General features: G+C 48.5%; 1 protein-coding gene across 3 annotated transcripts in view; it reads left to right on the top strand.

Annotated features, from left to right (window-relative positions):
- Nucleotides 1-13151, top strand: part of LOC145361592 (proline-rich protein 12-like) — a 73716-nt gene that overhangs the window by 19085 nt on the left and 41480 nt on the right. For 2 of the 3 annotated variants that reach the window (XM_080217440.1, XM_080217438.1), the window contains exon 2: nucleotides 11139-11251. In XM_080217440.1, the coding sequence (XP_080073566.1) occupies nucleotides 11139-11251 (113 nt within the window). Of the gene's footprint in view, nucleotides 1-9960; nucleotides 10053-11138; nucleotides 11252-13151 lie in introns of those variants that run through there. The other variant, XM_080217439.1, reaches the window with a different exon arrangement.

Below are 13151 nucleotides of genomic sequence, written 5' to 3'. Positions count from 1 at the left end.
CACACAGACATGGGGAGAATGTTTAAACTCCATACAAACAGTGACCCAAGCCGGGAATCAAACCCGGGTCCCTGGCGCTGTGAGGCAGCAGTGCTAACTACTGTGCCACCTCAGCATCAGCTTTAGTGAGTTGGACTGAATGGTCTGTTTCTGTACTCTGTGTTATGGATTGCTTTAGTCTGCTTCTGAATAGAAGAAAAATCAATTGTGTGCCATCAAAGTGGGAAGAATGGTGGCCTAGTGTTGAACACTGCTACCTCACAGCGCCAGGGACCCGGGTTCAATTCCCAGCTTGACTTACTGTCTGTGAGTAGCTTGCACACACTCCCCATGTCTGCGTGGGTTTCCTCCGGATGCTCCAGTTTCCTGCCACAGTCCAAAGATGTGTGGGTTAGGTGGATTGGCCATGCTAAATTCCCCTCGGGAGGATTAGCAGGGTAAATATGTAGGGTTATGGGATAGGGCTTGGGTAGGATTGTTGTCAGTGTAGACACGATGGGCTGAATGGCTTCTTCCTGCACTGTAGAGATTCTATGATTCTAAGTGTCAGTAGATCTCCAGTTGTACCTCTGCACACCATGGTTTAGGCAGTTAAGTCTCCCAGACTAAACTGTCTGATCTTTGGTTGGGTGGGCGTTAGTTGCATCATTTGACTTTCAAACAAAGCAACCCCCTTGACCGATAGCACAAACATTCAATCCCTCCACCACTGACACTCAGTAGCAGCAGTGTGTACTATCTACAAGAAGCACTGCAGTGATTCACCAAAGATCCCTCAGACAGCACCTTCCAAACCCACGACCACTTCCATCTAGAAGGAGGAGGGCAGTAGACACATGGGAAACACCATTACCCGCTAGTTCCCCTCCAAGCCACTCACCATCCCGACTTGGAAATATATTGGCTGTTCCTTCCCAATCGCTGGGTCAAAATCCTGGAATTCCCCTCCCTAATGGCATTGAGGGTCAGGCAACAGAACACAGACTGCAGCGATTCAAGAAGGCAGCTCACCGCCACCTTCTCAAGGGGCAACTAGGGATGGGCAATAAATGCTGGCCAGCCAGTGATGCCCATGAATGAATAAAAATAACACTGGCAATTGGATGCACAGATGCAGTGGCTGTGAGGAAAAAAAAGACAAAGAAATAAGTGAATGAATAATAAAGGCCCAGTAATGTCATACGAAGGGTTGGTTGGCAATCTGTTTAATGGGGTTGAGTGAGGGTAAGGAGTTTGCAGAGCGTGAAAATAAATGTTGGGTATGTGGCATGTGTCCTTGTTATTGGAGGACCATGGCTCAGGGTAACAATAGATTTCTCATCCCACAACCAAATGCGGTGTGTGGGAAGATTACAGCGCAGGGTAATGTGGGTAGATAAGAAGCCCTCTTCAATTGGGTGTTGTGTGGAGTGGACGAATAAAGCTATTTACCATCTGGACTGTGATGTCCCGATTCTTCCTCAGTGAAGGGAGCCTATGTGGGTGGGCTTTGGCTGCCAGGTACCCACTGCATTACCACCCCTGGTAGTGAGCGTCGGGTCAAACGGTTCTGGCAGTCCTGGTACCAGGGGCGCCGGGATAAGGTTTGCGGGTTCCCCTTCCTTTTAGTCAGCGTCTTCTGGGCCGGGATTTTATTCCTGAAGCCCTGTAAATTGGGGCAGGGACCGTGGGTGCATGTGCTGGTCCTGGGGATACTGGGTGGAGGTTGTAGCTGCTTGTCGGGCTGGTCCTTTGAGGGGCATGGGTTGGGTTCCATTGTTGGGGAATCGCTGAGATGGTCGTGTAGGGTGGTGTCCTACAGTTCCGGGCAAAATGGTTGGGTTGCCTGCAGGTATAACACTGTACTTGTGGGCGTGGGCCTCTGGGCTCAGCTCTGTATCATTCTCGGTGTCGGGGGGTTAGGCCTATGTTCTGTGCGGCCTTGTGGTTCCCTGTGTCGGTGATCAGCAAGAGTATATGGGTGTGCAGGATTTGCTGGTCCCCTGAAACAATCACGGGCAAAATGGTTGGGTTGTCCACAGTTGTAACACTGTGCTTGTTGGGGTGCATGTCTGGGATTGGTTTTATCTTGTTCCCTGTGTCTGGGGTTGGGAATATATGCGCAGGGCTGCGGTCTTCTGTGTCGATGATTGACAGGGGAATATGGGGGTGTGTTTCCATGTCCCCTGTTTCCATTGTCCTTTGTCCATCTTGCAAACAAAGGCGCCGGGGTAAAACATTGGAGTAAGTAAACTGGTCGAAGGCATTAGAGATTTTAAAATTACTACAGGATTTTTCCACCCTCTCCATGCCATGTTTCCCAGCGGCATGAGGTGGCAAGCCGCTGGCTGATGGCAGGACCTTCAGGCCCTGCCGTTGTCCACGGGGTTTCCCGTTGAAAGCACCTCTCGCCTCTGGGGAGTCTGTGGCAGGAACTGGGTTTATTTAGTGAATTGCGTTTCAGCTGCCAAGGCTGTGATTTGAACTTGGTTGTCCAAATCATGAGGCTGGGCTATTAGGTTACCAGCTCAGTAACACGACCGCTGTGCGATCGTATCCTTATTTGACATCTGAGTTCACTTCTCAAAGAAGATACAGATGTTGTAGCCTCACTCGCCAAACTGTGATCCGTTGTAGGAGCGTTGGCCACTCCCTTCCCACCATTCATAAAATCCCTACAGAGCAGAAGGAGGCCATTCAGCCCTTTGAGTCTGCACCGACAACAATCCCACCCAGGCCATTTCCCCGTAACCCCATGAGTTTACCCTGCTAATCCCCCTGACAGTAAGGGGCAATTTACCATGGCCAATCAATGTAACCTGGACATCTTTGGACACTAAGGGGCAATTTGCCATGTTTAATCCACTTAACCTGCACATCTTTGAATACTAATTTGGCACTGCCACTCAACCTAATCCATGTAGGTGACACAATGGTTAGCTCTGCTGCTTCACAGTGCCAGCGACCCAGGTTCGATTCCCGGCTGGGATCATTGTCTGTGTGGAGTCTGCATCTTTTCCCTGTTTTTGCTTGGGTTTTGTCCGGGTGCTCCGATTTCCTCCCACAATCCAAAGATATGCGGGTTAGGTGGATTGGCCGTGCTTAGTTGCCCCATAGTATCAGGAGATCTAGCTAGGCTAAATGTATGGGAATAGGACTTGGGTGGAATTGTGGTTGGTGCAGACTTGATGGGCCAAATGGCCTCCTTCTGGGGACTCTATGATACATCGTTGGACTGTGGGAGGTAACCGGAGCAGCTGGAGGAAGCCCACACACAATGGGGAGAACGTGTAGACTCCACACACACATCCACCCAATGCTGGAATTGAACCCGGGTCCCTGGCTCTGTGAGGCAACATGGTGGTCTAGTGGTAAGGTTCCTGCAATGATAATTTAGAGGCTCCAGGCTTCTGCTCTGGGGCCACGGGTTCAAATCCTACCATGGCAGCTTAATTTAATTAACAAATCTGGAATTGAAAGCTAGACACAGCAATGAGACTGTCATCAATCGCTGTAAAGGATTTCCCTCTGGTTCACTCCTGCAATCTGCCATCCTTATCTGGTCTGGCCTACATGTGACTCCAGACTCTCATTATTGCGGTTGACTCTTAACTGCCCTCCGACATGACCGAACGAGCCATTCAGTTCAAGGGTAATTAGGGAAGGATAACAAACATTAATGTACGGGTTGTTATTTGATTTGATTTATTATTGTCACATGTATTAACAGAATGAAAAGTATTGTTTCTTGCGCTACACAGATGAAACATACCGTTTGTAGAGAAGGAAAGGAGATAGCGCAGAATGTAGTGTTACAGTCATAGCGAGGGTGTGGAGAAAGATCAACTTAATGCGAGGTAGGTCCATTCAAAAGTCTGATGGCAGCAAGGAAGAAGCTGTTCTTGGGTCAGTTGGGACGTGACCTCAGACTTTTGTATCTTTCTCTGACAGAAGAAGGTGGAAGAGGAAATAGACACTAAGGTCAATTTAGCACGGTCAATCAACCTAATCCGCACATCTCTGGGACTGTGAGAGGAAACCGGAGCACCCGGAGGAAACCCATGCAGACACAGGGAGAACGTGCAAACTCCACACAGCTGGTGACCTGATCCCTGGTGCTGCGAGGCAGCAGTGCTAACCACTGTGCCACCGTGCCGCTCCTTGAGAGGCCCGTCATGCGTCTCCTGCCCAGCTCACTTCATCATTGGGATCGTGTCTTCAGCTACCAGGGTTTTTAAGCTCTGGAATTCCCTCTCTAAAACCTGTCCATCTCTCTCCTTCAGGGTGCCCCCTTGTAACTTACCTCTGTGACCACACATTTCACCATCTCCATGTGTGGCTCAGTTTGTCTAATCTTGTGACGTTTTACCACAGGAGGTGTCAGGTGAATGCAAGTTTTGTTAAGTGAGTATTTTGAGTTCTGTGAAGCATCGCTAGTTTCAGGTCTTGAGGTAGAAGAATGGCAGCAATTTGAATCCTGTAAAAATCTGGAATTAAAAGTTGAATGGTGACCGTGAAACCATTGCCGATTGTTGTAAAACCCCATCTGGTTCCCACTGTCCTTACCTGGTCTGGCCTACGTGTGACTGCAGAACCACAGCAACATGGTTAACTCTCAACTGCCCTCTGAAATGGCCAAGCAAGACACTCGATTCAAGGGTCAATTAGGGATGGGCAACAAATGTTGGCCCAGCCAGTGACATCCACATCCCATGAATGAATAAAACATAGATAAATAAAGATCTCACAAAGACTTTATTCTAATATGAGATGATCTCCTGTGGTGATGTAGAGCTGGGAGTGCATGTTTAGCAGCTAGCTTGCTTTAATCTGGACATTCCCTTTTCAATTGCTGGTCAATGTACTCAATGATAGTTGCTTGTAAACCAAGACTAGTTAAGAGCCAGAAGTTGCTGTAGGTTGGCGGTTGCTTGTAAACCAAGACTAGTTAAGAGCCAGAAGTTGCTGTAGGTTGGCAATTGCTTGTGAATCTCCAGCTCCGGTTCTTGAACACAGGCCCAAAAGAAATAGGAAACTGCCACCTTTCTTCAATATACAACCAGTGTTAGATTATGGTATTTTTCATGGTGATCTGGTGGCTGTATCAGTGGACTAATAAGTCCACACACTCGCCATTCTCTGGATGAAGAAATTTCTCTTCACCTCAATCCTAAAAGATTTTCCCCTTATCCTGAAATTATGACCCCTACTTCTGGACTCCCCCACCATCGGGAACATTCTTTCTGAATCTACCCTGTCTAACCCTGTTAGAATTTTCTAAGTTTCTATGAGATCCCCTCTCACTCTTCTAAATTCCAGTGAATATAATCCTAATCTCCTCATGACAGACCTGCCATTCCCAGCAATCAGCTTGGTAAGCCTCTGCTGTACTCCCTCTATAGCAAGGACATCCTTCCTCAGATATGGACACCAAAACTGCACACAATGCTCCAGGTGTGGCCTCAGCAACACGCTATACAATTGCAGCAAAATGTCCCTATCCCTATATTCAAATCCTCTCGCTATATGAAGGCCAACGTACCATTTGCCATCTTTACTGACCGCTGTACCTGCGCACTTACTGTCAGCGACTGAAGCACGAGGACTCCAAGGTCTTGCTGGGTTTCCATCCACAGTCCAAAGATGTCTGGGTTAGGTGCATTGTCCAACCTAAATTGTCCTTTTGTGTTCCAAGATGTGTGGTTTAGGTGGATTGGCCATGCTAAATTGCCCTTTAGTGTCCTAGGATGTGCTGGTTAGGTCAATGGGCCATCCTAACTTGCCCCTTAGTATCCCAAAATTTATAGATTAGGTGCATTGTCCATCCTGAATTGCCCTTTTGTATTCCAAGATGGGTGGGTTAGGTGGATTGGCCATGCTAAATTGCCCCTTAGTATCCCAGGATATGCAGGTTAGTGAATTAGCCATGATAAATTGCACCTTAGTGTCCCAAGGTGTGTAAGTTAAGGTGATTAGCAGAGTAAATATGAGAGGTTACAGGGCTAGGGCCTGGGTGAGATGCTCTGTCAGGGAGTGGTGCAGACCTGATAGGCCAAATGACCTCCTTCTGCACTGTAGGGATTTTATGATTCCACTTATTTCCTTTTCTCGCTAGGTGCGAGATGGCACAGTGTTTTGCCAACAGGACGACAGTAGCTTGTTGAAGCCACCTCTTGCTGTGTGACTGTGGGTCTTTTCTTTCATAGTCTACTTCCAAATAAATAAAGAAAGCTCCCAGAACCGTCCACTGAGGGGTGCACTCTCACTGCTGCCACTTCTCCCCAGTTGCTCACTCACACAGCAGGAAGAACCGGGGTCCGGACACTGGTCCGTGCCAGGTGAATCTCAGTGCACAACAACAGTTTGCATCTGCACAGTGAGTTTACCTCTGCCCCATGGCATGGGATGGGAAAGGATAACTGGTGACTGCCCTCTGACCTCTACTCGGAAGGACCAGTATGGTGGCCACTTTGGGGCCTGCAAGTAATTGTAGTGAAGGTTGTACATAGAATCGTAGAACCCTACAGTGCAGAAAGAGGCCCTTCGGCCCATCGAGTCTCCACTGAACATAATCCCACCCAGGCCCTATCCCCATATCCGTACATATTTTACCCACTAATCCAACTAACCTACGCATCCCTGGATACTAAGGGGCAATTTTAGTATGGCCAATCAACATAACTCGCACATCTTTGGACTGAGGGAGGAAACCGGAGTACCCGGAGGAAACCCACGGCACATCTTAAAACCTTTGTGCTTTTGTTTCAAGAGACCATTACAAGACTTGGTGACCCTAACTGACAGCCTCAGATACTCTAAGAGGACATTGGGGTATTGGCAACGTTGCACTCTTGAGACAAGATAAGCTCACAGGCTGATGTTCAAAAGCCTGGGGCCTAGCTGCAGCCCAGGGCGAAATGAAAGGGTTGGCAGGGAAACGTTATTCCCAGCCCAAGGTCGCTAAGGGTGATAAGCAGCGTCAACTGTGGAGTCGCCAAGGTTTGAAGGTTACTTTGGTGTGAACAGTTCAGCAGCAATATCTTTTTTTAAAAGTTTATTTGTCATAAATAAGTTTTACCTTAACACTGCAATGAAGTTAATGTGATAATTCCCTAGTTGCCACGTTCCCGCACCTGTTCGGGTCAATGTACCTGACCAGCACGTCTTTCAGACTGTGGGAGGAAACCCACGCAGACACGGGGAGAACGTGCAGACTCCACACAGACAGTAAACCAAGCCAGGAATTGAACCCAGGTCCCTGGCGCTGTGAGGTAGCAGTATTAACCACTGTGTCACCGTGCTGCCCCCGTCTCGTGAGTCACAAGAGAAAATTGTGTGTTTTGTTCTAAACGTTTTTTTAAATACTAAATAAAACAAAACTTAACAATCACAGAATCCCTACAGTGCAGAAGGAGGCCATTTAGCCCACTGAGTCTGCACCGACCACAATCCCACCCAGACCCTATTCCCATAACACCACACATTTATCCTGCTAATCCCCTGACACTAAGGGTCAATTTAGCATGGGCAATCCACCTAACCCGCACATCTTTGGACTGTGGGAGGAAACAGGAGCACCTGGAGGAAACCCACGTAGGCACGGGGAGAACATTGCAAACTCCACACAGACAGTGATCCGAGCTGGGAATCGAACCCGGGTCCCTGGCGCTGTGAGGCAGCTGTTCTAACCACTGTGCTGCCATGCCGTGATTTATGATATGTGGCTGAGGAATGCTAAAGAGGATGCCTATTTCGACTATGGCACAGTGGTTTGCACTGCTGCCTCACAGCGCCAGGGACTCAGCTTTGATTCCCAGCTTCAGATCACTGCCTGTGCGGAGCCTCCACGTTCTCCCCTGTGGGGTTTTTGTGGGTTTCCTCTGAGTGCTACTGTTTCCTCCCACAGTCTGAAAGACGTGCTGGTTAGGGTGCATTGGTTCTGCTAAATTCTCCCCCAGTGTACCCGAACAGGTGCTGGAGTGTGGCAACTAGGGGATTTTCACAGTAACTTCATTGCAGTGTTAATGTAAGCTTACTTGTGACTAATAAATCAACTTTAACTTTACTGACATTCACAGATTTGACAGTTATCTATCCTAAATATTTTGTTTAAAATTTATTTATTAGTCACATGTAGGCTAATGTTAACACTGCAATGAAATCCCCTATTTTGTGAAATAGAGGTATGAGTAGTTTAGATTTCGTTCTTAAGTATTGATACAAGCATCATAATCGTGTTGTTTTGTGTCTTCTCTTAGGCATTTACAATCGAGCCTTTAGACATAGCATACAAGGCCATGGGGGAGGTGATGGCCTCATGGTATTATCGCTAGACTGCTAATGCAGAAACTCAGCTCTGGGAACCCGGGTTCGAATCCCGCCGCAGCAGATGGTGGAATTTGAATTCAATAAAAAATATCTAGAATTGAGAATCTACTGATGATCCGTTGTTGGAAAAACCCATCTGGTTCACTAATGTCCCTTTGGGGAAGGAAATCTGCCACTCTTATCCCGTCTGACCTACATGTGACTCCAGAGCCACAGCAATGTGGTTGACTCTCAACTGCCCTCAGGCAACTAGGGTTGGGCAATAAATGCTGCCCTAGCCTGCGACACCCATGTCCCACAAATGAATAAAAAGTGCTGAACGATGGGATTAGAATGGATAGGTGTTTGATGGCCAACACAGATACAACGGGCCAAACTCTATGACTTTTAATTGTTTGGTTAAAATTAGTGGTCCAGGTTAGTGGTCCAATTTCCGACCATCTGTAGACAGTTGGAGATTGGACATACGATCCAAGATGCACCTATGGAAGCCTCGACTCCCTCCTGCCTGCTCATGAGGCTGTGAAGCTCGGGAAGCCGTGAACCTCCAGTGGACAATTCCCCCTTAATCCCGGGACCGTCAAAAAAAAAACTTTGCAAAGTAGGGGAGTTCTCCCCTGTGCCCTGGCCTCCTCAACCAACATTGATTTTCTTTCAAAAAAAAAGGCAGAATTCCCTACTCATTGTCACATTGCTGTTTGTGGGAGCTTGCTGTGTACAAGATGGCTGCTGTGTGCCTGACATTACAGTACGACTAGATTCCAAAAGCACTTTATTATTGTCAAGTACCTCAGGACGTCCTGAGTTTGTCAAAGGCGCTATAGGAATGCACGTCTTTTTTGACTACTTGTACTCAGTTCTAGCCTACCGCATTTTATAGAATTTCCTACATTGCAGAAGGACGTCATTCGGCCCATCAAGTCTACACCAACAACAATCCCACCCAGGCCCTATCCCTGTAACCCCACACATTTACTCTGCTAATCTTCCTGATACTAAGCGGCAATTTAGCATGGCTGATCCACCTGACCAGCACATCTTTTGGAAACCGGAGCACCTGGAGGAAACCCACGCAAACGCGGGGGGAACGTGCAGACTCCACACAAAATGTAACCAAGGCCGGAATCGAACCCAGGCCCCTGGTGCTGCGAGGCAGCAGCGCTAACCACTGCCGCCGTGCCACACTTAACCCCCACTGGTCTTCTGTTTTGCAGCAGATGTCACTGGTAACAGAGTCTCACAACAACACCAGGTTAAAGTCCAACAGGTTTATTTGGAATCACAAGCTTTCGGAGCACTGCCCCTTCATCAGGTGAGTGCAGTGATGAAGGTGCAGCGCTGCAAAAGCTCGTGATTCCAAATAAATCTGTAGGACATTAATCTGGTGTGGTGAGACTTCTTACTGTGCCCACCCCAGTCCAACACCAGCATCTCCACATCACTGGTAACAGAGACAGACTTTCTCTCCTCTCCCCTCCCTCTGAAGCCTGGGGTGCTGAGGCCAGTTGAGACTTGGCTTGTTTGGCTCCAGCGCCCTGGCTGAATGAGCGGGTCTTTCATCTCCGAGGGAAATGATTAACTTGACGTGTAAACTGCTGTGTGTGAGGGGGCAGAGTTCAACAACATAACGTCAGGTGGGTAGCAGAAGGTGGGGAGAGAGAGAGGTCCACAGACACCTGAAGTAGTTCTGAGCGGCTTGAACTGCTGGTTTCGGAGCCCAGTCGCGCAGAGCTGCTTCTCTGGAGGTGACGCTAGGCTAGAATTCAGTGACGTGTCGAGTTTGTGTTTTGCTGACAACACCAAAAGTAATGGGTGGCACGGTGGGTTAGCACTGCTGCCTCACAACGTCGGGGAACTGAGTTCGATACCCGGCTTGGGTCACAGTCTGTGTGGAGTCGGCATGTTCTCCCCGTGACTGCGTGGGTTTTACAGAATCCCTACAGTGCAGAATGAGGCCATTCGACCCATTGAGTCTGCACCAACCACAGTCCCTCCCAGCCCCTATCCCCTTAGCCCCACATGTTCACCCTAGCTAGTCCCCCTGATACTAAGGAGCAATTTAGCATGGCCAATCAACCTAACCCGCTCATCTTTGGACTGTGGAAGGAAACCCACACAGACACGGAGAGAACGTGCAATCTCCACACAGACAGTGACCCAAGCCAGGAATCGAACTCGAATACCTGATGCTGTGAGGCAGTGATGCTAACCGCTTGCCACCGGGTGCTCTGGTTTCCTGCCACAGTCTGAAAGACATGCTGGTTAGATGCATTGGCCATGCTAAATTCTCCCTCCAGTGTACCTGAACAGGCACCGGAGTGTGGCAACTAGGGGATTTTCACAGTAACTTCGCTGCAGTGACGCTAATAAATTTTAAATGAGTTATAGTTGACAACCCTAACCAATGGCGGCGAGTAGGGCAGCTCAAAGTGGAAGGTCATGTGACAAAATCAGCAGTGACCGATCCTACCACAGTTGGCCAGCCCTACAACAGGAGGTGGATGGGATATTGGGTGGCGGGGAGTGTGGGGGTAGGGGGATTGTGATAGATTGCGGCAGAAGGTTAACTTCATCTGAAATCAATTTGGGATTCCTTGCGTCTCCCAGCCTTTCACTGCGCACTTCATAGAATCCCTACTGCACAGAAGGGGGCCATTCAGCCCATCAAGTCTACACCCACCACAATCCCATCCAGTCTCGCAACCCCCACACCTTCATCCTGCCAATCCCACTGACAACTAAGGTCAACTTAGCATGGCCAATCAACCTGACCCGCACATCTTTGACCTCTAAATGGTTGTTTAATTTTTGAAACTTTGCTTCTTATCTAGTCTGGTGTACGGAGGTTCTCGGAGTTCACATCCAGAGACAGACATCCTGCATAGGCAAGCATATGCAACACCCCATCCGCTGCAAGGCTATGCCACCAACCATCATCCGGCTGGTAAGTATCAATTCTAATTTTTCAAAATACATATTATTTATTTGCATGTTGAATCATTGGCAAGGCCCAGCTATTATTGCCCATCGTTCATTGCCCCTTGAATCATACAAACCCTACAGTAGAAGGAGGCCGTTTGGCCCATCGGGTCTGCACCGACCACAATCCCACCTAGGTCCTACCCCCATATTTGCCTACTAATCCCTCTAACCTACTCATCTCAGGACACAAAGGGGCAATTTTAGCATGGCCAACCAACATAACCCACACATCTTTGGACTGTGGAAACCGGAGTACCCAGAGGAAACCCACGCAGACACGAGGAGAATGTGCAAACTCCACACAGACAGTGACCCAAGCCGGGAATCGAACCCAGATCCCTGGTGCTGTGAATCAGCAGTGCTAACCACTGTGCTACCGTGCCGCCCAAGAGAACATGCTGGTGAGCTGCTGCCTTGAATCGCTGCAGTCCATGTGGTGTTGGTACACCCACAGAGCTGTTAGGGTGGGAGTTCCAGGATTTTGACCCAGCGACAGTGAAGGAATGGCCGATATCTCCCCACGTCAAGATGGTGATTGACTTGGGGAGCTTGTAGGTGGTGGTGTTCCTACAGTCCAGGTGGCCAAGGTTGTGGGTTTGGAAAGTCTGGCTTAAGAATTCGATTTGATTTATTATTGTCATGTATATTAACATACAGTGAAAAGTATTGTTTCTTGCGTGCTATACAGACAAAGCATACCGTTCATAGAGAAGGAAATGAGAGAGTGCATAAGAACATAAGAACATAAGAAATAGGAGCAGGAGTAGGCCATCTAGCCCTTCGAGCCTGCCCCGCCATTCAATAAGATCATGGCTGATCTGTCGCTGCTCAGTTCCACTTTCCCGCCCTCTCCCCATAACCCTTAATCCCCTCTCTTATCAATTATCAATTCAAGTGCAGAATGTAGTGTTACAGTCATAGCTAGGGTGTAGAGGAAGATCAACTTAGTGCAAGGTAGGTCCATTCAAAAGTCTGACAGCAACAGGGAAGAAGCTGTTCTTGAGTTGTGACCTCAGAGTTTTATACCTTTTTCCTGACGGAAGAAAGTGGAAGAGAGAATGTCCGGGGTGCGTGGGGTCCTTGATTATGCTGCCCGCTTTGCCAAAGCAGCGGGAAGTGTAGACAGAGTCAATGGATGGGAGGATGGTTTGCATGATGGATTGGGCTGCGTTCATGACCTTTTGTAGTTCCGTGCAGCCTTGGGCAGAGCAGGAGCCATACCAAGCTGTGATACAACCAGAAAGAATGTCTTCTACGGTGCATCTGTAAAAGTTGGAGAGAGTCGTAACTGACGTGTCGAATGAGTTGCCACCCTGCGCCTTACAGAGGGTACACGTGGCTGCCATTGTGTGTCGGTGCTGGAGGGAGTGAATGTTTGTAGATGGGGTGCCAATCAAGTGGGGCTGCTTTGTCCTGGATGGTGTTGAGTTTCTTGAGTGTTGTTGGAGCTGCACCCATCCAGGCAATGGGGAGTATTCCATCACACTCCTGACTTGTGCCTTGGAGATGGTGGACGGGCTTTAGGGAAGTCAGGAGGTGAGTCACTCACTGCAGTGACACAGGATTAACCATCAATGCACATTGGGTTGAGGCACTCAGCTGCGATGCTGAGGCAGATTCTGCCCCATCAAACAGCCCAGCCCTTTGCCCAACATGGGGGTGCAGTGGCCTGTTGGTATTGTCACTGGATTACTAATCCAGAAACCCAGGGTAATGCTCTGGGGGACCCAGGTTCGAATCCCACCACAGCAAAATGGTGGAATTTGTATTCAATGAAAATGTGGAATTAAATGTCCAATGATGTGGTATCAGAGGATTGAATACCCCAGTGTTTAGATAGTTACATGGGTACGATGGGTACA

The sequence above is a fragment of the Carcharhinus amblyrhynchos genome, chromosome 35, assembly GCF_965287045.1.
Source record: "Carcharhinus amblyrhynchos chromosome 35, sCarAmb.v2.hapA, whole genome shotgun sequence".
Taxonomy (NCBI): Eukaryota; Metazoa; Chordata; class Chondrichthyes; order Carcharhiniformes; family Carcharhinidae; genus Carcharhinus; species Carcharhinus amblyrhynchos.
The sequence above is the reverse complement of the archived record's forward strand: the minus strand, read 5'-3'. Positions and strand labels throughout refer to the sequence as shown.